This window comes from Rhinopithecus roxellana, chromosome 8, assembly GCF_007565055.1.
Source record: "Rhinopithecus roxellana isolate Shanxi Qingling chromosome 8, ASM756505v1, whole genome shotgun sequence".
NCBI lineage: Eukaryota > Metazoa > Chordata > Mammalia > Primates > Cercopithecidae > Rhinopithecus > Rhinopithecus roxellana.
Window position 1 is genome coordinate 112,271,131 of NC_044556.1, and position 27,235 is coordinate 112,298,365.

Consider the following 27,235-nt stretch of genomic DNA (forward strand, 5'->3'; position numbering starts at 1 on the left):
TCCATGTTGGGAGATCCACTGCTCTCTTCAAAGCTGTCAGACAGAGTCGTTTGCGTCTGCAGAGGTTTCTGCTGCTTTTTTTTTTGTTGTTGTTGTTGTTTAGCTGCGCCCTGTCCCCAGAGGTGGAGTCTACAGAGACTGGCAGGCCTCCTTGAGCTGCTGTGAGCTCCACCCAGTTCGATCTTCCCAAGGCTTTGTTTACCTACTTAAGCCTCAGCAATGGCGGACGCCCCTCCCCCAGCCTCACTGCTGCCTTGCGGATAGATCGCTGCAGACTGCTGTGCAGCAATGAGGAAGGCTCCGTGGGTGTGGGACCCTCCCGGCCAGGTGTGGGATTAATCTCCTGGTGTGCCCGTTTGCTTAAAGCACAGTATTGGGGTGGGAGTTACCCAATTTTCCAGGTGTTGTGTGTCTCAGTTCCCCTGGCTAGGAAAAGGGATTCCCTTCCCCCTTGTGCTTCCCAGGTGAGGGGATGCCTCGCCCTGCTTCAGCTCTCACTGGTCGGGCTGCAACAGCTGACCAGCACCGATTGTCGGGCACTCCCTAGTGAGATAAACGCAGTACCTCAGTTGAAAATGCAGAAATCACCTGTCTTTTGTGTCGCTCGCACTGGGAGTTGGAGACTGGAGCTGTTCCTATTCAGCCATCTTGCTCTGCCCCTTAATTATCCACTTTTATAAAGATTCTATTAGCCTAGACAAGAATTTATATCCCACTTTTATTGTCCTTTATCAAAAAACAAGAAGAAACCGTCTCATAGTATTAACTGGCTATGCTTTCTTTCCATCTATTTATTCATTCCACAACAGTTATTGAATGACTTATCTGTTAAAGGCACTGTTCTAGGTGCTAGAATTAAATATCTCATCAAAACTGACAAAGTCCCTGAATTTATGAAATTTACTTCCTCAGTAAATTGTGAAAATCACCTGTGAAATAAAAATGAGCAGATGGCTGGGCGTGGTGGTTCAAACCTGTCATCCCAGCACTTTGGGAGGCTGAAACTGGAGGATCACTTGAGCCCAGTAGTTTCAGATCAGCCTGGGCAACATAGTGAGACCCCATCTCTACAAAAAATATCAAAATTAGCCGGGTGTGGTGGCGCACGCCTGTTGGTCTCAGCTACTTGGGAGGTTGAAGCAGAAGGGTCACTCGAGCCCATGAGGTTGAGGTTGCCATGAGCTGAGATCACGCCACTGCACTCCAGGCAAGGCAACAGAGCAAGACCTTGTCTCAAAAATAACAGCAGCAACAACAACAGGAAAACAAACAAAAACCCTTAATAAAAAAGAGCAGAAAATGGTAAATCACTTCTGAAGATTACTATTGACCACTTCTGCCATCCTGGACGTACATGTTGCTCTCTCATGAAGATACAAGCCCTTTAATCTGATCCAGCAATGTGACTTGCTTTAGACAACAGAGTGTGGCAAATATCATGTAGTGCCAGTTCTGGAGCCAGGTCACAATAGTCCTGGCAGCTACTATTTTTTGTTCTCTTGGAATCCAGCTTCCATGTAAAGGAGCTCAGACCAAAGTCCTGAATGATGAAAGACCACAGAAAGAGAGATGGAGACGTGTCCTGCCAGACTCCATTCATTCCAGGATCCAGCAGTGTCAGTGAGGCCATCTAGCCAGAGTCAAACACACAGCAAGTGCAGCCTCTCAAGCAACCCTTAGCAGGCAGACACTGAGCAGAGGCGAGATGTTCGTGCTAAGCCCTGTTAAAATTGCTGACTCATGAACAACAGCAAAAATATTGTCGTTATTTCAAGCCATTTGGTTTTGGGTGGTTTGTTTGCAGCTATAAGTAATAGCAAGTGAAGTAGAGGAGAAGTCAAGAGGTTGGATTTTTGTAAAGCAAGCTCAGGAAGGGAGTATCAAATGTCTGGAATGCTGCTAAGAAACTGACAAGACAGCATTGAAGTGACCATGGGATTTGCCAGTCTGGAGGGGCCAGTGACATCTCTGGGTAATCATTTCAAAAAATCTGATAATCATTTCAAAGGAGCAGTTGAGAATGAAATCCCAGTTGGCCTGTGATGAAGAAAGAAGAGAGATCAGAAAGTGGAGATTTTGTTTATAAAATGCTCTGTGGTAGGAAAAGAAAATGTTTTATTATTATTATACTTTAAGTTCTGGGATACATGTGCAGGTTTGTTACATATGTATACAGGTGCCATGGTGGTTTGCAGCACCCATCACCCCATCACCTACATTAGGTATTTCTCCTAATGATATCCCTCCCCTAGTCCCCTACCCCCCGTCAGGTCCCGGTGTGTGATGTTCACCTCCCTATGTCCATGTGTTCTCATTGTTCAACTCCCACTTATGAGTGAGAACATGCGGTGTTTGGTTTTCAGTTCTTGTGTTAGTTTGCTGAGAATGATGGTTTCCAGCTTTATCCATGGCCCTGCAAAGGACATGGACTTATCCCTTTTTTATGGCTGCATAGTATTCCATGGCATATATATGCCACATTTTCTTTATCCAGTCTATCATTGATGGGCATTTGGGTTGGTTCCATGTCTTTGCTGTTGTGAATAGTGTGCTTGTGTCTTTATAGGAGAATGATTTATAATCTTTTGGGTATATACCCAGTAATGGGATTGCTGGGTTAAATGGTATTTCTGGTTCTAGATTCTTGAGGAATTGCCACATTGTCTTCCACAATGGTTGAACTAATTGACACTCCCACCAACAGTGTAAAAGCATTTCTATTTCTCCACATTCTTTCTAGCACCTGTCATTTCCTGACTTTACAAACAATGGGGAAAGGATTCCCTATTTAATAAGTGATGTTGGGAAAACTGGCCAGCCATATGTAGAAAACTGAAACTGAACCCCTTCCTTATACCTTATATAAAAATGAACTCAAATGGATTAATGACTTAAATGTAAGACCTGAAATCATAAAAACCCAGAAGAAAACCTAGGTAATACCATTCAGGACATAGGCATGGGCAAAGGCTTCATGACTAAAACACGAAAAGCAATGGCAACAAAAGCCAAAATTGACAAATGGGATCTAATTAAACTAAAGAGCTTCTGCATAGCAAAAGAAGCTATCATCAGAGTGAACAGGCAACCTACAGAATGGGAGAAAATTTTTGCAATCTATCCATCTGACAAAGAGCTAATATCCAGAATCTACAAGAAACTTAAACAAATTTACAAGAAAAAAAAAAACATCAAAAAGTGAGTGACAGATATGAACAGACACGTCTCAAAAGAAGACATTTATGTGCCCAAGAAACATATGAAGAAAAGCTCATCATCACTGGTCATTAGAGAAATGCAAATCAAAAGCACAATGAAATACCATCTCACAGCAGTTAAGAAAATGTTTTAATGAGGCAATGCTTAGTGGAGACTAGGATGTTTTGTGTAATTTTTAAAGATGGGTTCTGCTACATGTGTTTATAAATTGAAGCAAATGTTTCAATGGAGAGGAGGATGCCAGACAAAGGATCTGATATTAGGATTGAAATCTTTAAATGACCAAATTTGGTGATATCTAAAAATTTCAGTAGGAACCTGGCCATTTTTCACTTGTGACAAGCTGAAAGATAGTGTATGTGAACAGGTGCAGAAGAATATATAGAGTTATTGACTGTTATTTCCTCATTGCAGTGTAAGAACTAGTCACTAAAAGCAGGACAAGAGGTACAATGGTGGTAGAGGGTGTAAGCTGGAGGTTCGAAGAGTGATGAGAAGGTAAAACATCGTCTCAAACTGGAAGATTGTATTATCTTTCTAGGCATACATTTATTTCTTGCTATTTTTACCTTTTTACATCTATTTCTTGTTATGGTCACCTTTTTGCAATTTGTGGACATGCATTTAAAATGAAACAAATGGTGCATATGTTGATTTTTCTCTGGAGGTGTGAAGCTTATGTGCTAGTGAACTGTTAGCAGATAGTGGAGTTCTTCCAGATGTAAAGGTTTCCCAGATGTGTATGACTGAGGACAAAACATATCTCCATTTACAGTTTGAAGCAGGAAATTATGTTGATATTGCTTACAAATGACATAACAGGGTTAAATTCCTAGAGTGGTAAAATAAAAAAGGTTGGTGTGAAGGTACGTGAGTAATTTCTGATATCATAACAGAGAAGCACAACAAAAAAGGACCAGAAAAATTGAAAACACTTGATTATATAACAAGAAGTTAGTGCAGAGCAGCTCATGTTATTTGCAACTCCTTTCTAGCATCTTCAGGATACTTTTATCCTTATGCCTGTCTCTTCAGAATCACAAGAAGGCTGCTGTATCTCTAGATGACCAACATCATCATAGCCTGAGAAAGAATAAGCAGGGAAAAAAATAGCCAAGGGACCTTGATGGTTGAATCACTCCCTTCACAGTCCTTTCTGGGAAACTCATCCAGGATCCCCCATTTAAATCTCATTGGTCATCTCTATCTGGAAGGGCATCCGGAAAGGTTAGCAAAGCATATTTCTGCTACCCCATAAAATATCAATATTTCATTAAGAATGTGATGTTTCTGCCACAGAGTCATTTGTCAGAGACTGGAATAACTGAAGTCCATTCTTGGAGGGTGCTTTATTGGCAATGAGCTCCATCTTGTGCAATTACTCTGAATTGGAATCACCTTGCAGAGGATTTACAAAACTCATGGTGGAGCCCCAGCCCAGACTGATTTAATAAATATCTCTGGGAGACTGGTCTAGAGTACAGGTCTGTATAGCCAGAAGTTTAACCCAGGTCTAGAATATGATCTTGTCTGTCTTTCTTTTTTTCTCTCTCTCTCTCTCTTTCTTTCTTTCTCTCTCTCTCTCTCTTTCTCTCTCTCTCTCTCTCTCTCTCTTTCTCTCTCTCTCTCTCTCTTTCTTTCTTCTTTCTTTTCTTTTTTCTTTTTTTCCGATGGAGTCTCACTCTGTCACCCAGGTTGTAGTACAGTGGTACGATCTCAGCTCAGTGCAACCTCTGTCTCCCAGGTTCAAGCAATTCTGCCTCAGCCTCCCAAATAGCTGGGATTACAGGCACCTGCCACCATGCCTGGCTAATTTTTGTATTTTTAGTAGAGACAGGGTTTTGCCATGTTGGTCAGGCTGGTCTTGAACTCCTGTCCTCAGGTGATCTGCCCACCCCAGCCTCCCAAAGTGCTGGGATTACAGGTGTGATCTACTGTGCCCAGCTGATCTTGAGGTTTCTAATCTGAGGAGGATGGAGGGAAAAATGATGGAGTTGAGCAAATCAGGGATCAGAAAGTCCAGAGGTCTAAAGATTAGTCATAAGAAGGGTAAAATCACCAAGAAAAAGGAATAAAGATGTGATGTAGAAGATACCTTGTGACAAGGGAAGAGGCTGGAGTGGTGTGTACTATTACTTTAATGCGGTTGTGGGCTTTCTATTCATGAGGAGATCAATGAGAAAAACAAACGTCATAGCATTTACAAAGTGCTTACTCATATAAATGCTTTGTAGATTTAGTTCCTTTAACCTTCACAACAATTCTATGAGGTGGTATTACCATCTTCATTTTGCATCCTGATACTAAGGCACAGAGTTTTTTTTTATTTGTTTGTTTTGAGATGGAGACTCATCCTGTCGCCCAGGCTGGAGTGCAGTGGCACGATTTCGGCTCACTGTGGCCTCTGCCTCCCAGGTTCAAGTGATTCTCCTGCCTCAGCCTCTTGAGTAGCTGGGATTACAGGAGTGTGCCACCACGCCCAGCTAATTTTTGTAGTTTTAGTAGAGACAGAATTTCACCATGTCAGGCTGGTCTCCGAATCCTGACCTCAGGTGATCCGCCCACCTCCGCCTCCCAAAGTGCTGGGATTACAGGCGTGAGCCACCGCCCCCGGCCTACGCACAGGATATTTAAGCAACTTTCCAAGACTTGGTAGGAACTATGTGACTGAATTGAAATTAATTCATAAACAGTCCACTTCCAGAGCACTTGATCTTAATTTCTTCTGTATAATCCTCCAGGCTGTAAGTTAGATGGGAAATGGGGGAACAAAACCAAAAACAACAAAAACAAAGCTTTAAGTCACATGGCAATAGGAGATATGCTGCCCTGGGTCTCAAATGCTTTGATTTGATTAACCACTGAAGATTATGATAGCCGGAATGAATTTAATTCTGAACAATAAAAATATCCCACTGAATGTTTGGGCTTCTTATTGCCAGTCTAGGAGACAAATGTGTATGTGTTAATATCTAGCATTTGCTTTGAAGAACTATGGTGAGAATACTGTGACCCAGATTAAAAAAACAAGACTTGGCCTCTTATTCAATTACATATTAGGTAATCGTGGGGAAATTGCTTCCTTCTCTAGGTCTAAGTTTCTTCATCATTAAAATGGAATACTTACCATGCATCTCATTTTATAGTATTTAGTCTTTGGGACATTCTTCTACATAAAATATTTTATTATCATAGAAGCTATGAATTAGGTTTATCATCCACATTTAATAAATGGTAAGATTTTGGCTCAGAGACAATTAGTTACCCAGTTTCAAACACTGAGATAATTGAGCTTGAATTATTTAATTTACTTTCAATTCAATAATCTTTTCATTAAATGGAGACTATGTATTTGAAATGGCTTTGAAATTTAACAATAAGTGTGCTACTCTAATACAAATACAGGGATTTGCATTGTCTTATGAGATGAAGGATAAAGGAATAGAACTCCTCCAGACCCCTTCTCTTATGTATTATCTCTTGAAATCTCCATCAGAGATGGCATACTTATTAGATAAACCATAGCACTGGTCCAGTATGGCAATGTACTTTAAAATATATTGCGGGCCTGGCGCCGTGGCTGGGATTACTGTCGTGAGCCACCGTGCCCGGCTACAATTTTTTTAATACTATTATATTTATACTTTGTTAGATTCGATTTATTAAGATTTGGTTGAGTGAGGAGTTTTGCCTCTGTGTTTCTAGGAGTTATTGATCTGTAGCTGTCCATTTTTGTAATGTTTTTGTCTAGTTTTGGAATTAGGGCCTTATAGAATGAGTCAGAAATTATTCCCTGTGCTTTCATTTTTCTGGAAGAGGTGGTGGATAACTGGAATAATTCTTTTAATAAATGGTAGAATTCACCAGTTATCATATCTGGGCCTGGTGCTTTCTCTTTTAGCATATTATTAATTATGCATTTTTTTTTTTTTTGAGATGGAGTTTCGCTCTTGTTGCCCAGGCTGGAGTACAATGGCATGATCTTGGCTCATTGTAACCTCCACCTACCAACTTCAAGTGATTCTCCTGACTCAGCCTCCTGAGTAACTGGGATTACAGGCATGTGTCACTACGCCCGGCTAATTTTGTATTTTTAGTAGAGACGGAGTTTCTCCATGTTGGTCAGGATGGTCTCGAACTCGTGACCTCAGGTGATCCACCTGCCTCGGCCTCCTAAAGTGCTAGGATTACAGGCGTGAGCTACTGCTCCTGGCAATTCAATATGTTTAATAGATATAGGCCTGTTCAGATTTTGTATTTCTTCTTCTGTGAGTTTTGATCGATTGTGTCTTCCAAGGAAATGATTCATCAGGCTGTCACACCTCTGGACATAGAGTTGTTTTTAATATGCCTTTATCATCCTTTTAACATTCATGGGATTACATGTCTTTTCTTTCCCTTTTGATAGTAGTAATTTTTTTTTTTTCTTTTTTAAGACGTAGTCTCCCTCTGTTGCCAGGCTGGAGTGCAATGGCACGATCTGGGCTCACTGCAACCTCCGCCTCCTGGATTTAAGTGGTTCTCGTGCCTCAGCCACCTGACTAGCTGGGACTACAGGTACGTGCCACTATGCCTAGATAATTTGTATTTTAAATTATAGCTCCTGGTCTGATAATTCTAACATAAATAAGCCTATATTACTGGTTTTTATGTTTATCTACCTGAGAATTAGGTTGTGCTTGCTGCTGGCTGTAGCTGTGTTAGAGACTGTATTTTTCTTGATGTTTTTGTCTCTCTCACTGTTTTTTGGGTTATCTACAGACTTTCCCTTAAGTAAAATTTGAGATGCACAATTATTTATTTTGTATTTTTCTGTTATTTTATGGGAGCCCTATAGATGTGATGGTAAGAAGTGAGGGGAGGGAAATGGTTTTATAATCCTATTACTAGATCTCCGTGTGTGTGTGTGTGTGTGTGTGTGTGTGTGTGTGTGTGTGTGTGTGTCTGAGAGAGAGGAGAGAGAGAGAGAGTGAGAGAGAGTGAGAGAACTAGAGAGAGAGAGAGGAGAGAGCGAGAGAGCGAGCGAGCGAGAGAGCTAGAGAAAGAGAGAGTGGAGAGAAAGAGCGAGAGCGAGCGAGAGAGAAACAGAGGAGAAAGAAAGCGAGAGAGAGAAGAGTTAGAGAGGGAGGAGAGGAGAGAGCCAGCGAGCCAGCTAGTGCTCCTGGCCTAGGACCTTCATGAGTGCTTCTTGGTTTTGTGTTTGTTTTTCCACTTAGGTGAGACGAAAAAAGTTAGTAGGGCCTAGAGCTGAATATTTTTTTTCCCCAAGGTCTGTTAGACTCTGATTAAAACCCTGTCAAGTGACGTCACGGGTAGGGCAACTTTTATGTAAATGGAGCTGCTACTTCGCCACCTGCTGCTTAGACACGAAGGATTTCCCGTGCTGTGGGAGGGAATGCAGGAGCCGCTTGGTCCCGAGTCAGCCAGCTGGGCAGCAGGGCTAATAGGGCTGGGGTTGCGCGGGGCAAGTCACCCTGTGTGTAAAGGGGAAGGCGTGCGAGGCTGTGGAGGGGCGAGGGGCGCTGTCCTCATACTGAGGCGGCAGAAAAGTTATCCTGATGCCGAGAAGTGGTTTTCCTAAGAGCGAGATTTCGAAAGGCGAAGACTATGTTGGCGGTTCCCCCCACAGGTACGGGGACAAAAATGTTTTTTTTTTTTTTTTTTTTTTTTTTTATTATACTTTAAGTTCTAGGGTACATGTGCATAACGTGCAGGTTTGTTACATATGTATACTTATGCCATGTTGGTGTGCTGCACCCATCAACTCGTCAGCACCCATCAATTCATCATTTATATCATGTATAACTCCCCAATGCAATCCCTCCCTCCTCCCCCCTCCCCCCTCCCCATGATAGACCCCAGTGTGTGATGTTCCCCTTCCCGAGTCCAAAAATGTTTTCTATATGCGGGTTGTACTGAGCAAGCACCCCGCGTTCTGGTGGTTAACCCGGTGATCGTGGCTTTTTCGGCGGTCCGGCCGCTGGCCTGTTGGGGGTGAGCGGCGGCCGTCTGTCCGCCGTGGGTAGGGGCTGGGGGAGCTGGCGCTGTCCGTCCTCCTGCGTGGGGGCGGCGAGCTCTCGGGGCCCCGGGTGGGTGTCAACACGGCACGCTCACACTGCGGGGAACAGCTGTGGGTACCCGCTGCTCCGGCGCGTGTCGCCAGGTCAGGGCCGCCGTGACGGGAACACGCCGCGCTCTTCCTGGACTGTGAGTCGGGGTTTCCTGAGGAGTCGTGGCCGCTGCGCCGCCGCCGGGGTCCTGGGAGAGGCTTCCAGGATGTTCCTACCCCCGCCGGCCGCGGGCGCGTCCAGTCCTCAGTCTCGGCTCAGTGAAAGCTGCCGGCGTCATGCTGCGTCCGGTCCTGCCTCCGCTGCCAGCCAGCGCTCCAGACAACGCCCAACCCGTCCTCACCCGCAGCCGCCGCCTGTCCCCGTCCCCTCTCCAGCCTCTCCCATCACCTTCCCGGGAGGAGGGGACGAGCCTCGGCCTGAGCCGCACAGCGGGCACCCTGGAGATTTCCGCAACGTCCCTCCCCGCGCGGCAGAGAAATGGCTCCTCCTCACTCCAGAAGCACCTGCCTGGTTCTCCCTGCACCATTCACAGGAACGCGGTGTCCACCCCTCTACAGTCCAGAGGAGAACCCCGGCGTTGGCGGTCGTGGGCGTTTGGCCACGCTCCGGGGGGGTGTGGCCCGCCCGTCGCGTCCTCCCTTCTGATCTGCAACGTCCTGGTCCGTGAAAACGACCCGCCCAAGGAAAGGCAGGAGGGACGCGGCGGGAAGTTAGGCGCTCGCAGGCCCGCGTGTCCCGGAAGCTCCTACCCCGCGGCGCGGGCTCCGCAGAGCGCGGCTGCTCCACGCGCCCCGGAGCCCCGGCGGGAACGCAGGAGGCCCAGGAGCGATCAGGACGCCGCAGGCAGGAGCCGGGTCTGCTACGGGTACATCGAGTTCCATGAGGACGAGCCATTGACTTCCGCCCCCAGCGAGGGGACATTGTCTTGCTCAGATATACAATATTCCAACCAAGACCGAAGGCAACTTTCAGTTGATTAACATGAATAAATGGGTTATTAAAATGTTGAAGAAACGTGCTTGGCCTGGGGACCATCATCACTAACGGGTGCTCCGGATCCCTGATCCGGGAATTTCTGACCAAAAGCAGCCGACCGAAGACGGACACAGTGGCTGGGAACGGTGTGGATTCTGGTTTCCAGGTCGATCAGACTTCCGGAGACTTCCGGGCCGATCAGACTTGTGACGAGGACACGTGCTTTGTCGGCCTTTGGGAAGGCCTTTTCCATCCCGGCGTCACCCTTGACTTCTGTTTGACCTGCGCCAGCTCCTTCACGTTGCCAGGCCTCAAGCTGGAAAGTGGTACAGGAAAATAATAACACGAAGTACCTCCTAGAGCTGTTGCACAGATGTTAAACGAGGTAGTCTAACAGTACATCTAGCAGAGTGTGTGGCTTACATTAAGGATTTGCCGACTGAAAACAATATCTCAGGTTTTCTCCCCTTAGTTATGAAATATAACATAAGGAAAATTGTGCAGACTTCTGCTTCAGGCTTCTGTCACATTTGCATGAATTTTGCATTTGTGAATGTAACATCCTTTTAGAAAGTAATGTTAATGTTAAAGAATAACAAATGAAATTTATAAAGCATGTACTCACAGAAAGAACTTCTTAGCAGCTTTGTTTATACTAGTCGCCAAACTGGAGACAATTTCTATGCATCCAGAGGTGAATGGATATATTGTGATTTAGTCATCCAATGGAATACTGGCCTGTAGTAAAACGGAACAAATGGGAATGGATATATTGTGATTTAGTCATCCAATGGAATACTGGCCTGTAGTAAAGCGGAACAAATTATGGAAACGTGAGGCAGCATGGATGAATCTCAAAAATCTCATGCTGGTGATGAAAAGAGTGCATTCCGTGTGTCGCCATTGAGGTAAATTTCTAGAACAGGTGAAACGAACCTGTATAGTGACAGAAACTACATCATTAACTGCTGGGGTCAGGGAGTGGGGGGGTAGACTGCAAAGGGCACAAAAGGATTTTTTGGGGTAATAGACGTGTCATCAAACTTGAAATGGATGCATTGTATCATTTTCAACTCAAAACTTAATCTATTTGATTGTAAAAGTAATAAGAAAACCACTGCAAATCATAATGCCTTCTACTTAATGTATGTTTAGCCTTAGAAAAGTGTCTCTAACTGTGACTGGGAGTTCAGGAATTCCTTCATTTCTGTTTCTGTCTCTGTCTTTAGTTAAATTCATGCAGTATTAAATGGAATATTTTTTTAAAACCCTGTCATTAAGTTCTTATAAAATAGTTTCTACTGAGGGTAAGACTTATTAAGAACAGGATGCTCTGGGTGCATTCCAAGATGACTGCCTTTGCCCTCTTCCTACACAAAGTACTAGGGAACTTTTTTTTTTTTTTTTCTGATCTTCACTGTGTGAAGTAAAACTGGATATAAAACTCACAAAAGTGGGAGGAGAGGTTCTTCCTAAGACTGGGCTTCCCTTGATGCTCAAAAGGTCTTAATATGTCTGAAGGAAAGCTGTATGACATACTGATACATTTATTGTTTTCTTCATGATATATTTGCTTTAATTTCCTTATTAAACTTAATCAAATACAAAAGTTTGATCTTTTAGGTTTGTTTTCCTTTGTGTGAATTTAAAAGCTGTAATCTGAAATAAAAAGACCTGCTGGCTCTTTGCTGAAATCTAGAATAAAAAGCCCTGCCGGCTCTGTTGGTCAAATCTTAGGGCTCAGATACCCATGTGTGTGGTGTCGGAGTGCTTCCCATGTCGAGGGGTAGCAGAAATTTGCCTTATACGGGATAATGAACCTAGGACACAGATCCTGCCATCTAGCTGGGAGGAAATCAGCCCTGAAAAGTGACCATGTGATTTTGCTGGGCTGGGCATGTGGGCAGAGAGAGTGGCTATGTTCATATTGTTGATTTAATATTCTCCGTCTGGATGTTCTGTTTTTTTCAATTTTTTTTTTTTTTGCAGTTTTAATGTATTTGTTTACAGATATATCACAGTTGTACAGACTTTGGGGGTACCTGTGATATTTTGATATGATATGTAATGATGAAGTAAGGGTAAATGGCATATCCATCACTTCAAACATTTATGTTTTTTTTGTGTGTGTGTCAGGAACATTGCATTTCTTCTCATCAAGCTATTTTGAAAGATACAATTAATTGTTTTTAACTACAGTTTCCCTACTGTGCTATAAAATATTAGAACTTACTCCTTCTATCTGACTGTATTTTTCATGATTTATGCATTTTCTCTTTGAGTGGAATGGCTTAACTTTGAATATAAGAACAACCGGGAACTCATTGTTTGTTTTTTAACTTACTTTTCTATTGAGAAAGAAAGAGTCTTGCTCCACAGGCTGAGGTGTAGTGGCACGATCATAGCTCAATGCAGCCTTCACCTCCTGGGCTTCAAGCTAGATAATCTCACCTCAGGACCAGTCCACTGCACCAAGCTACTTTAAAAAAAGAAAAAAAAAAATGTAGAGACGGGTCTTGCTATGTTGTCCAGGCTGATCTCAAACTCCCGGCCTCAAAGAATCCTCTCAGCCGGGTGTGGCACACCTGTAATCCCAGCACTTTCGGAGGCTGAGGCAGTGGATCACAAGGTCAGGAGATTGAGACCAGATCGAGACCATCCTGGCCAACACAGTGAAACCCCATCTTTACTAAAGATACACAAAGCAGCTGGGCGTGGTGGTAGGTGCCTGTAATACCAGCGACTCGGGAGGCTGAGGCAGGAGAATTGCTTGAACTGTGGAGGCAGAGGTTGCAGTGAACTGAGATCACGCCACTACACTCCAGCCTGGGCGACAATGTGAGACTCCATCTCAAAAAAAAAAAATAGAAAAGAATCCTCTCACCTCAGCCCTGGAGTAGCTGGGATTACAGGTGCAATGCACCACACTGTTTACTAATTTAAAAAAAATTTTTTTTTTTTCTGTCGCCCAGGCTAGTGTGCAGTGGCATGATCTCGGCTCACTGCAACCTCTGCCTCATGTGTTCAAGGGATTCTCCTGCGTCAGCCTCCCAAGTAGCTGGGATTACAGGCTTACACCACCCAGCTGAGCTAATTTTTGTATCTTTAGTAGAGACGGGGTTTCACCATGTTGGCCAGGATGGTCTCGATCTTTTGACCTCCCAAAGTGCTGGTATTACAGGCGTGAGCCACTGCGCGCCTGGCCACTGTTTGCTCTATTTATGCAAATAAATAGCTCCTTCCTTTCCATGATGTCTGGTGAGAGCACCTACCACTGAAGCTGATTTTTGAAAAGCAAATAACACAGGAAAATAACTCACAATGTCTGGCACCAAACAAGCCCTCGATAAACATTATTTTGAATGATGATTAATATTGTTGTTATTGCTGATATTATTACCTTTTAAAAAGTATCATTCTATGGCTATTGTTGGAAAGTCAAAAAATAACAGGTGCTGGTGAGGTGGAGAAATGGAATGCTTGCTTACACACTGTTGGCGGGAGTGTAAATTAGTTCAGCTATTGTGGAAGACAGTGGGGCAGTTCCTCAAATACCTAAAAACAGAAATGCCATTTGACTCAGCAATCTCATTATTGGGTATATGCCCAAAGAAATATAAATCGTTCTATTATAAAGACACACACACACACGTGTTCACTGAACACTATTCATAATAGCAAAGACATGGAATCAACCTAAATGCCCATCAGTGATAGACTGAATAAAGAAAATGGTACATATATACTATGGATTACTATGCAGCCATAAAAAAGAATGAGATCATGTCCCTTGCAGGAACATGGATGGAACTGGAAGCCTTAGTAATCTAACACAGGAACAGAAAACCAAATACTGTACCTTCTCACTAAGTGAGCTAAATGATGAGAATACATGGACATATAGAGCAGAATAACACACACTACGGAATGTGAGAGGGTGAAGGGTGGGAGAAGGGAGAGAATCAGGAAAATTAATAGGTGCTAGGCTTAATACCTGGGTGACAAAGTAATATGTACAACAACCCCCATGACACAAGTTTACCTATATAACAAACCTGCACATGTACCCATGTACCTAAACCAAGTTAAATTTTAAAAAAATCCTGTGTAAACTAAGTGGCTTCAGGGATGCAGTCATTCACTGCTTTCCTCCGAGGGGACACAAACCCTTTTGATAATTATCCACATCCCATTTTGACCTGGTTCTGTGAATCCATAACTGCGAGGGAAAGCACACAATGAGTCCCTGGTCCTGTTCAGACAGAGTGAAACCGTCGTGCCCAGCTCCCTTCCACCACGGCACTCCATGTTTACTCTCGTGCTCAGTGTCTGACATACCTCCATTCAAGTTAATTTTCTCATAACTTTTTAAAATTGCTTACTTTTTGGAATGGAATTACCTTAAAAATATGTCTCTCACACAATACCAAGTGAATATAATAAAACAAAACTGGTAACTACTACTAAAATGTATTAGACCTTTATTCAGAGGCAGACGTGAGGCTAAAGAAACCCAGTCTCAGGGCCTTTCCTGTGCATAAGCCCTTCCAAACTGTATCTTCATTTAGTAATAGTATTTTTTTTTTTTTTCTGAAGGAGAACACCCAATACAATATGTGTTTCAGGCTTTTCAAAATTCAGGTTTGTCCTTCGATATCCTAGAAATATCCCCGTCAGTGATTTCCCTCAAACATTCACATTCAATGATGTCTGAATACTGGAGTCCTCCTTCTGTGGAAATTATTGTAAGTTGTTTTACCAAAAAGTGAGGCAAACTATTCCATTCTAAAGAACACAATATCTTAGCTAGGGAAAATGAAGAGATGTGTGTGATTGTTTAATAGGAACTTCTATATCAAGTAAGTACAGAGTAGACTAAGCCTGTGTATCTTTCCCTCAAATTCTAACTTACATCACCCTGTCTCCTAAGCTCCTGCACTTTTTTTGTTTTTATTCCTGAACAAAGGGGTTGTTATGGCATCCATGACATTTTGCAGAGAGATTGGTTAAAATTCAACCTCACATTTATTTTCACAGGTTATAAATAAGACTTGTTGCAATAGAGGATTAAGTGGTCACACGGCATTATCTGACTTGCTTTCTATGAGCCTGGGAACAATGAACTGTTAGTGGTTACAACAGTTGTCACTGTATCTGTGGACCTCTAGATATCTGACTTGTCTAGTTCTGTGACCACAACAATCTTTAAAAAAAAATCGTAGGAAAAAATATTGTAATATGTTATATAGATCATCTCCTGGGTTATGTAATTCCTTAAAATGACATTTTTTATGTTGTTTGCAGAAAAATTTTGTATCAGTTGGTTAATTATGCAGAACCTAATCTATATGTATATCTTAAATGTAAAATAGAATAAAAATATATTTTTAAAAGTCTCAGTTAAAAATATCCTGATTGTTTATCAATTAAACCAATATATTTTGAGCATTCATCCTGAACTCAATTTTATCTTCTTTTTTGGAATTAAAGACACCAGTTCTAATATGTGCTTAATTGTGGATTGGAGACCAAGTTTTCCCAGAAGGTCTCTTAGACAAAGAATATGAAGGTCAACCTTGATTAGGCAGTTAACCCATTTAAATGTAGACATTAGCAACCTTATATAGGATAAAAAATGATGACTTTTTGTTTAAATTCTGCTTTCCTCTGAATTTCCTATGCTAAATGAACAAAGGCTTTACTGTCTGAGGTAAAAAGAAAAAAAAGACCATCTTACAAATTCAGTATAACAATTTCTAAAATGTTTTTCAGATTAGAAATTTTAAAAGTATAGGACTTCTTTTTCAGAACTGTCACATTAAATAGCTTGATTATTTAGACTATATGTCATTCTGCTTCTGTTTCTTTTTGATATATATAATTGATAAATAATATAATTTTATTTAAAAGTAAATAAAAAAAGGAATTGCTCTGATGCTCTGATTTTCTAACTACTACCTCCAACTGTGGTGGCAGAGAATGCTTCTTATAGTTAATTTTGCAGAGCTATTCAGATACATCTCCTGTTACTTAAAAATATATATATACATTTTTTTCTGGGAAAAAATCCTAGAAGAATGAAATTCATCTCTATGAAAGAGGCTACATAAACTAAAATTGAAATCATTTTAAAATTAATTACAAAATAAAAGACAATCTATATATATATATATGTTTTTCTTTTGGCAGAGTCTCGCTCTGTCTCCCAGGCTGGAGTGCAGTGGTGTGATTTTGGCTCACTGCAACATCTGCCTCCTAGGTTCAAGCGATTCTTCTGCTTCAGCCTCCTGAGTAGCTGGGATTACAGGTGCATGCCACCATGAGTGGCTAATTTTTGTATTTTTAGTAAAGACGGGGTTTCACCATATTGGCCAGGCTGGCCTCGAACTCCTGACCTCCTGATCCACCCACCTCAGCCTCCCAAAGTGCTGGGATTACAGGTGTGAGCCACTGCGCCTGGTCTATATGTCTTTTACCTAGAGGAAAAAATGCTTTCAAGGCCAGCCTTTGTCAGTTTCAAAGACGTGGCTTGGTGGAGGCAATAAGGCTTGCTCATGGTGGCAGTCACCTAGCTATCAAATCGCTGGTTAGCCAACTAATTACTGAGGTAAATCAGAAGAATTTGTAGTTCCTTGACAAATTTACTGTAACTTATGTGAGAGAAATATATTCTGAAACTAGATTCAGAGATATATTTAAAGGTATGTATTTTATTTAAATAATTACATAGAATTATATTATTGGCTGCATAGATCATCCAGATATTAATTAATGTCTGCAAAAAGAATCTCAAGGTATATACTTGAGACATATTTGGTCTGATATTGAATTTAAACAATCTCCGCCTTACCAGGATGAAGGGGCTGGGGCATGTTGGTGCAGAGATGTGGGCAAGTGTGGGTGAGTTCGGCACATCCCCCACCTGAGAGAACACAACTGGAAGGATCTCTGTGGTCTTAATGGAGGTAGGAAACATCTCTTCCTTACTTTAGCCTCCAATTTTAACATTATGTTCAGTATGTAATTATATTCAACAATATTTTTGGAATGATGAAAGTTTAAAATTAGGTAAAATATTTCAAAAACACAATGTGTGGTGAAATTTTTATTCAGTTCTATCAAAAAAAATGTCATAAGTTGTATGCCACTAGCATACATGGTTATTATTGACACTTAGAAATTTATGTTGTTATTGCCTGTTAGTATTAAGGAGATAATGTATTTGCATATCCATGGCTTCTATTTCTGCAGATCTCCCTAGTTCTCATCTCCTGTAATGAGTTACCTAACATCTTTCAATTGTTCTATAGAAGGAGTTTTTATAAAAGCAGAATTCAAACTTCAAGGTAAATGTGGAGGTCAGTGATGCCAAAATATATGTAGATGATGATAAGAATGACAAGAGGCTACATTATGATGAAACCAACAATGAATTAAATTGCATATTTCAAAAATTATTTGGGTGAAAATGTGTGGCTTTCAGTTTATGGCTGTAATAATAGTAGACTAGTTCTCAAATCCGTCATGATCAGCAGAAACGACAACATCGCCTCCTCTCTACCTGCGGAAGGACTCGATTGGTTTAGAGCACACTTTCGATGGATGTTATTTAAGTTGCTTAACTCACACTGAAGGTCCAAGCTATTACCTAATGGAGTGGGCTGCATTATAATTATATGCCTTTGAGGTTGGAAATTGCAGTTTGTTGAATGTATTGGTGAATATAGTATCATAAATTATGTCATACTTAATAGATTTCTTTTACATTAATTTCAATTGAAATTTTTATTTGGGATTTCATCTAAATAAAGAAAGGGCATGTTGGCTTAGGCCTATAATTCCAGCAGTATGTGGGGCCAAAGCGGGTGGTCACTTGAGGTCAGGAGTTCAAGACCAGCTTGGCTAACATGGTGAAACCCGTGTCTACTAAAAATACAAAAATTAGTCAAGTGTGGTGGCACATGCCTGAAACTCCAGCTACTTGGGAGCCTGAAGCAGGAAAATCGCTTGAATGGAGAGGCAGAGGTTGCAGTGAGCCAAGATCATGCCATTGCACCCCTGCCTGGGCGATAGAGTAGGACACTGTCTTAAAGAAAAAAAAAGAAAGTAATATTTGATATTGGGCAAGGAGCTTGGGAGGTGGGGAAATTATTTCTCAGGACTAAGGAAACTCTAGATGTGTTTTAGGTGCTTCTGTGCTCATCTTAGCACATTTCTCTATCAGGTGAAATATTCACCTATCAGGTGAAATATTTACGTTTATACAACATTATATTTGCTATAGCCTTGGTCTTCAGCATTACGAAGAGAATCTTGTAGCATTTAATATTGGTGATGCTTACCAGAGGATTATGTTTTGTAATTAGAGGTGGGAGAAAATTTGATTAGAAAATCTTCCAATATACTTAACAAGCAGCTTAAGGATTCTGTTTAATTAAAATTAAATGAAGAGAATAACAAATACATATTTTTAAATCTCACAGATTTTTAAAGTGTCTTTAATGTATGCAAGAATTGGTGAGTAGTTGAGTGCGATTAATATTTCTGATTTAATACCTCTCAACCACATACTCTCAGCAAGTTGACTTGTGTAAAGAATCTAATTAAGCCTGATTCATTGAGGCCTGCTGTCAGAAAGGTGCTGCAGTCAACATAGAATTTTACTTACAACTCAATTTAGGAAGAGATTAAGAGTAGCGTGCTGTGTAGTCTTTTGCTTGGCTGTAGTCTTTTGCTTGGCTGAGGGAGATGGAATGGAGGCCAGTATTTATTCCAGAAGTTTAGTGAAACCCGTGACCTGCTTCATAGCAGAGTAAGATTTGCAACATCCAAACCCCAGTGTGTTTCTGTTTTGGAATTTTTTTTTGGTATTTCCAATCATGAAGCATCTTTGAGTGAATTATGATCAATAGATACTATAACTGTTTATTTTTGCATTTATGTGTTTGTATTTGTGTGTAAAATTTCTGTTTATCCAGTTTTCATGACTACTTTTTGAATATGTGACATGTCATCAGATTAGTCATTTAAAAAATTTATCGCCGGGCGCGGTGGCTCAAGCCTGTAATCCCAGCACTTTGGGAGGCCGAGACGGGTGGATCACGAGGTCAGGAGATCGAGACCATCCTGGCTAACACGGTGAAACCCCGTCTCTACTAAAAAAAATACAAAAAACTAGCCGGGCGAGGTGGCGGGCGCTTGTAGTCCCAGCTACTCCGGAGGCTGAGGCAGGAGAATGGCGTGAACCCGGGGGGCGGAGCTTGCAGTGAGCTGAGATCTGGCCACTGCACTCCAGCCTGGGCGGCAGAGCGAGACTCCTTCTCAAAAAAAAAAAAATAATCATGCATTCATAATTCTAAATTGTTTTTAGAAAAGGTATCATCTTCAACATGTAATATATGTTTGTACCAAAGATTATTTCATATATTACTGTAGTAAAATTCCAGTAATAAAACTGTTAGTCCAAAATGTATGGAAATGATGTTTATGGTAAAAAAAAATCTTAAAAAATTCAACCATGTGTCACCAAAAATATATTATTGTACATTGGACTACAGTCTTGACCTTTTAAAAAATAGCTTAATGAGGTTGTTTTATCCACATGACATTGATTTAGGCTTAGACAGATAATTACCCTATTTTAAACCTTCTATTTTCCTTTGTATGCATTACCTATTTATATCTATTTCCAGGTTATGCAGTCAGGTCTTTTTTCTCCATGTGCTAGAGCCTTTATATATAAGACAGTAAATAGTTTACTTTATTGCCCTAAGAATTTTCTGTGTGTTCCAGTTAAAATCAATTATTTTCTACATGTAATGTTTGGAGAAGTAAGCAGTAGTAAATTTGAAGCATAGTCATCATATGATGAAATGATCATTCCAATACTTCCAAAACTGTTGCTCATTTTCTTATTTTTATTTGTTATTCAATTTTTTTGCCCTGTACAAATGATTGATAATATGCATTATATGAGGTATGTTACTATATTTTGTATAGTAATTTATTTTATTATATAAATTTTATTGTAGCTATAATATTCTTTCTCTCCTGTTTCTGTATCATACTCAATTATAACCAATATTTTCTTCATTTACCTCTATAAAATCTTATTGTTTTATTTCCCCCCTGTTAGATTTTTGTAAATAATTTTCACTCTTGCTTCGAGTTAGATCTCTTCTTTCTAGATTATATTAAAATAATTATGTCATAGTCTGAAACATATAATGTTAAAATTTAGGTTACATTTTTATGAATTGTTTTACCAAGAATTACCATCTGACCATATTTTTTATGTGAATTTGGTGACTTTTCATACTTTTTATTGTATACATTTTTAGAAATACAAGCTTTTTTGTATGATATTAAAATGTTGTTTAAATATCATTGAGTAATTGTAATTAGTAATGCGACAATATTTTAGACTAGTACAAAAGAAAGATAATTGAATATTACTAGTTTTGTATAACTATAACTTATAAAGTCAGCTTTATGTAATGCTTTCAGCAATGATTTGTATTATTTTTAATTTTTCAAACACAACCAAGCTTTTCAGTCTAAATATATTATGAGTTCCAGAGATTATCACTGTATTGTGCTCATTAACCATTCATTACATGCTACTTGAGTCAAAGAATAATAAATATTTTTATATTTCAATGATTCATTCTCAAGCTCTTCCTAATATTTGGTTTACCTTTTCCCCCAAGTTTATAAAATTGTGTCTACATTCATAGAAATAGATAAATACTAGTTAAATCATAAGATCTGTAATAGCACTGTAATTCACCCCACGTGAATCTTTACGTTCTTCACTTAGACCATGTAATAGCATTTATATAGTAAAATAACATTGACTATGTAAATGTTACTACATTTAGATTATTTGTCTGAACAAGTAAAATAACATTTACTGTATAAATGTTACTACATTTAGATTATTTGTCTGAACAAGTAAAATAACATTTACTATACAAATGTTACTACTTTTATATAGTGTTTATATTTATATATTCTTGTTTATAACCAATGTAATCAAAAGAGAAATGAGGTAAAGAATCCTTGAAATTATATATTTGACTAATTCTGTCATGTCACATATATGAGAAAATTGAGTCAGTGAGTGATTTTTAACAGGTAAACACAGCTTGTCTATCATCTTGAATATATTTACAAAGGAGAAACATAACTTGTTCAGACAAATAATCTAAATACTCTATTTTATTTTCATTTTATATTTTATTCTGCAGTCAGTAAACACACTTATTTTCATGTCATCATTTGTAAAATGGGAATTTTTCTATGGATACATTCCATGTGATGAATAGGAGAGATATAAATTCATCCTAAAGACAGTCCAGATAATTCTATTGTATTTAGTATTGTCATTTTGCTTTCTCTTAAAGGGCAGTCAACATTATTACATGAACGTTTCAGATGTCATCTGCTTTGATATTTTGGTTTCAGCCATGAAAGCAGAAAATCAAAGTTTTGGGACGGATTTTCTACTTGTTGGTCTTTTCCAATATGGCTGGACAAACTCTCTTCTCTTTGTCGTCGTTGCCACCATCTTTACAGTTGCTCTGACAGGAAATGTCATGCTGATCCACCTCATTCGATTGGACACCAGACTCCACACTCCAATGTACTTTCTGCTCAGTCAGCTTTCCATCATTGACCTCATGTACATCTCCACCACGGTGCCCAAGATGGCGGTCAACTTCCTCTCAAAGAGTAAGACCATTACATTTATGGGCTGTGAGATTCAAACGTATGTGTTCTTGGCCCTTGGTGGAACTGAAGCCCTTCTGCTTGGCTTTATGTCTTATGATCGCTATGTAGCTATCTGTCACCCTTTACATTATCCTATACTTATGAGCAAGAAGATCTGCTGTCTCATGGTTGCATGTGCATGGGCCAGTGGTTCTATCAACGCTTTCATACATACAATGTATGTGTTTCAACTTCCATTCTGTAGGTCTCGGCTCATTAACCACTTTTTCTGTGAAATTCCAGCTCTAATGTCATTGGTGTGTCAGGACACCTCCCATTATGAGTATACAGTCCTCCTGAGTGGACTTATTATCCTGCTGCTACCATTCCTGGCCATTCTGGCTTCCTATGCTCGTGTGCTTATTGTGGTATTCCAGATGAGCTTGGGAAAAGGACAGGCAAAAGCTATTTCCACTTGTTCCTCCCACCTGATTGTGGCAAGCCTGTTCTATGCAACCACTCTTGCTACCTACACGAAGCCACACTCCTTGCGTTCCCCTACACGGGACAAGGTGGTGGCAGTATTTTACACCATTATCACACCTCTACTGAACCCATTTATCTATAGCCTGCGAAATAAGGAAGTCACAGGGGCAATGAGAAGACTGTTGGGATAATGGATATGCCATAGAAAATAGGACTTCAGAACCTTGTATTGATTGAGCATTAACAACATTAAAAGCTATTCCTGAAAACTATCTGGAAAGATGTAAATAAATGTTTTCTGTATAGAAGTCGCAAAAACAGTGTTTGTCGAACTTGTTTAACTTCTAAAGCAGTAGAATTCAGCCTTTTCAACCCAGTGTTACCCTGGCATTTTAATATTTTGACTTGCCGTCTTGAATATCTGAAATGTGAACCATAAAAGTAAAATCTACCCAAACATTTAACATCAAGATAATCTATATAACAACCAAAGTTAATAGAAAAATGCAGAATACATTCATTCATTCATGCACTCAGGTGTTTCAATGCCTTAATTTTGTATGTGACCCTGTTACAGGGACTGGTCTTGTGAGAGTAAATAAAATAAAAGCTGACAGAAATCTCTGCTGATGAGCAACCTTAATTCCGTCTGCCACCTTAGTTTCCCTTTGCCATAGAAGCTGACATATTCACAGTTGCTAGAGGTTAGGACTCGTGGACCTCTTTGGTGGGCCATTTTTCTCTCTACGTGTTTAATGTTTTGTGCAATAGTGCATGTTTAACAAAACAATACTAAGGCCAACTCCTAGCAACACTGAGGCCCAACCAATACCACCTGGTCATCCCTGAATTGCAGGGACGGCTTTCCCCAGGTGAATAATACTCAACTGAAGAATCTTTAATTTCTTCACTTAGACCATGTGCACCTTTCTGAACATGTGTTCCCTTTGGATTCGTTTTCCTATCATGATTTCATTTTATTTTATCCATCTATATACTTCAATAACATTTAAAATATAATTACTTCAATAACACATTTTAATTTAGTACTAAGAATTATGAAAACCAGGATTTCAGTGATTTCAGTGATTGATGGTGTGCTATTGCATTATGTAACAAAGAGTGCTCCCTAGTTAGTTATGCTTTTAGACGTTCACTAGGAGGGTAACAACATCACATCCTAAACACTTTTCAGTAACCAAGTGCTATGCAAACTCAGAAAGCGTATTTTTCTAATTAACATAAACACACAAAAACATTATTCAATGGTTTAAGCAAGTACCATTGTTTTATCCTCATTATATAGACTGAGACCAAAGTTTATGGTGAAGAACTCCATGAACAACTCACTGGTCAATAGACAAATCCTGACATGAACTCATATTGCCTGATTCTCAGATTCCTCCCAAATTAATGACTCTTTTATGATTTAATAATTTGGAACAGTGTAAATAAATTCTTTTTAGTAAAAATTATGTTTACTCGCTAATACATTTTTCAGTGGTTTTTTTTTTTCATTGTTGAAGCAATGCTATTGTTATGACAATCCACTTCCTCGGGAATAGTAAATGGTGTAACATCACAGTCAACTTGGTGTAAGGGAAGAAATGTATGAGTAAGTGTGGATGACTGGACTGATTATAGTGTTAGGTAGTGCACATCATATGGATGCTACAAAGAGTTCAAGTTTTTAAAAATAATCCAGACAGAATCCAGGGCACCCTACAAAAGACCATAGGTAACAAAGCTAAAGAAAAAGAAACTACTTACGTCAAATATTGGGAGCCAGTATTGTGGCAACAGGGTTATAGAAAGATCCTGCATGATATGAACCATTATGGGAGCTAAGTGTTGTAGATATTATGAGAATTCAGCCTTAACAACCTATCATGTATTGGGAGAGGGTAGAGGAAGGGAAAAGCACAAAAAATGTATCACAGACTACTTAATAACTTCAGATTTCTGAAGTTTTTTTTGAGAAAACAATTCACCTGTGTATGGACAGGTGCACTCCCTCTTCTTTAGAGTCCTAGGAAAGTCAGGAACCACAGTGCTATATTGCCGGCACAACAAATCCAGAGTAATCTTCAGAACTGTGATCACTACACAAAAATATATTAATATGAAAGTTTACATTTTAGACCCAGTTAAATAACATCTAAATATATTCTCATTCTGCTTCTGTTTTTCTGTTGTGGTTTTCTTGCTTTATTAATGAAAGTTTCTTTATAAAAATCCAGTGACTAATATTTATTAATATTTAATAATGAATTAACAGGAGAGAAATCGCTGTTTTCTCTTCTAATATTGAGGAAGGGAAGAGTCAACGCTTACAGTATCTGGAGGGAAAATCAGGACAGATGGTGGTAAAGATAGTAGGGCCAAAAACAGGCAAGAGTATCTATTGACGTGACTCTTTTCCTCCTGCACCATAATACCCTTTGTGCGTGCGCACGTGTGCACACACACACACACACATGAGGTGCACACCCAGGCCCACCCAGGCACTTTTCCCAGGTGCCTTTGATAGGGATTACAGGACTGCTTTCCCTCTGCCTTTATTCTCAGAAAATATTCTGAGAATATTTTCAGATTCATTCACTATTTCAACCTGGAAATTAATGCCCTTGGTTTGAAACCTAGATTTTATTCTTATCATGGTTTCATTTTGGGCAGTTACATAACTTTATTGAGACAAAATTCCTCATCTATAATGGGAGACAAATATAACAGCAGTTTTACGGGGCAACTGAAGTAAAATCATGCGAATAAACTCTTAGACACAGTGCAGATCATTTAGTCATTCCTTAATGCAAAATTAATATATTTACTTATTGATGCTATTAATGTTCTTCAATATTATCAGTATTTCTATTTTTTTTATTTAATAATGTGTTCAGAACTACCAGCTTTTGATTTCTGTTTTTGGTATTTTCCTCCCCTCTCTCACTTCACTGACTTCCTGTAATTACCTGCCTATTTGAATGTGAATCTCAAATAGCCCTTTATATATTGTTCTTGAGAATCCTATTATAATTATTAAAAACAATTCCACGAAGTCACCAAAGCATTAATCCCAGCATCCATTAGCTCTTCTTCCTGGTCCCCTCCCTGCTGCTACCCTTGACCCTCTGACAGGCCCCAGTGCTTGTTATTCCCCTTCCTGTGTCCTTGTCTTCTCATCATTCAGCTCCCCCTTATAAACAAGAACATGCAGTGTTTGGTTTTCTATTCCTGTGTTAGTTTGCTGAGGATAATGGCTTCCAGCTCCATCCATGTCCCTGCAGAGGACATGATCTCATTCCTTTTTATGGCTGTATCGTAACCGTGGTGTATGTGTACCACATTTTCTTTATCAGGTCTATCACTGATGGGCATTTTGCTGGATTCCATGTGTTTACTATTGTGAATAGTGCTGCAATGAACATATGCGTGCATATATCTTTATGATAAAATGATTTATATTCCTTTGGGTATATACCCCGTAATGGGGTTGCTGGGTTAACTGATATTTCTGCCTCTAGGTCTTTGAGGAATCGCCACACTGTTTTCCACAATGGCTGAACTAATTTATACTCCTACCATCAGTGTAAAACTGTTCTTTTTTCTCCACAATCTCGCCAGCATCTGTTGTTTTAATAATAGCCATTCTGACTGATGTGAGATGGTATCTCATCGTGATATTGATTTGCATTTCTCTATTGATCTAATGTTGTTTCTATTGATCTAATGTTGTTTCTATTGAATTGTTTGAGTTCCTTATGTATTTCGGGTATTAGCCCCTTATAATATTAATCATTTACTAACTATTTTCTCCCAGTCTATGGTTTTCTCTTTACTCTGTTGTTTCCTTTGCTGTGCAGAAGCATTTTTAGTTTGAGGCAATCTCACTTTTCCATTTTCACTTTTGTTGCTCATGCTTTTGGAGTCCTGTGGGGGGAAAGTTTCGGTGTCCTGTTGCACTGCATGGTGACCACTGTTAACAATGAATGTATATTGCAAACCTGCTAAAAGAATAGATTTTTAGGTCAGGAGCAGTGGCTCATGCCTGTAATCCTAGCACATTGAGAGACTGAAACAAAAGAATTTCTTGAACTCAGGAGTTTAAGACCAACCTGGGCAATATAGGGAAACCTTGTCTCTACAAAAATACAAAAATTAGCTGGGTGTGGTGGTGTGCTCCTGTAGTAGTACTAGCTACTTGGGAGTTGGAGGCAGCAGGATCTCTTGAACCCAGGAGGTCAAGGCTGCAATGAGCCATGATTGCACCACTGCATTCCAGCCTAGGTGATGGAATGAGACCCTGTCTCAAAAAAAAAGGATAGTTTTTTTAACATTTTCACCACAAAAAAATAAGTTGGTAAGGTGATTGATATGTTAATTAGCTTTATTAAACTTTCTACAATGTATACATAGATAAAAGTCATGTTATACTCTATAAATAGACAGAATTATTATTTGTCAAATACAAATAAATTTCAAAAGATAAAAATAAGTAAAAATGAACAAATAATATGATTAAATAGGAATAAGAAAAGTCCATTTGATATAGCACATGAATTGACCAGACTTCATTTATGTTATCTTTGAATACGAAGATATAAATAAGAAAATGACTGATTTGCATATCAACTTTGGTTACAGGATATTTTTTTTGTCTACTGTCTGTTTCTCAAAATATTTCGCTCTTAGAGTTAAATGCACATTCATAAATCCCTCCATTTCAGTGCATATGCTTTCATTGTTTTGTATTTTCATTGGAAACAGAAAAT

The 27,235-nt window shown here is 39.6% G+C and overlaps 2 protein-coding genes across 3 annotated transcripts in view; both read left to right on the plus strand.

The window, feature by feature from the left end:
* Positions 1 to 8,734: 8,734 nt before the first annotated feature.
* The window catches only part of LOC104681146 (olfactory receptor 2T6), a 50,968-nt gene continuing 32,467 nt past the window's right edge, over positions 8,735 to 27,235 (plus strand). The window contains exon 1 of one of the 2 annotated variants that reach the window (XM_030937250.1): positions 8,735 to 8,848. The gene's annotated coding sequence lies outside the window, so the exon portion shown is untranslated. Of the gene's footprint in view, positions 8,849 to 17,159; positions 17,231 to 27,235 lie in introns of those variants that run through there. The other variant, XM_030937249.1, reaches the window with a different exon arrangement.
* Positions 17,152 to 23,024, plus strand: LOC104681144 (olfactory receptor 2AK2). The gene is made up of 2 exons (XM_010387362.2): positions 17,152 to 17,230; positions 21,671 to 23,024. The coding sequence occupies exons 1-2, from the start codon at positions 17,225 to 17,227 to the stop codon at positions 22,652 to 22,654; spliced, it is 990 nt and encodes a 329-aa protein (XP_010385664.2). The 5' UTR covers positions 17,152 to 17,224; the 3' UTR covers positions 22,655 to 23,024.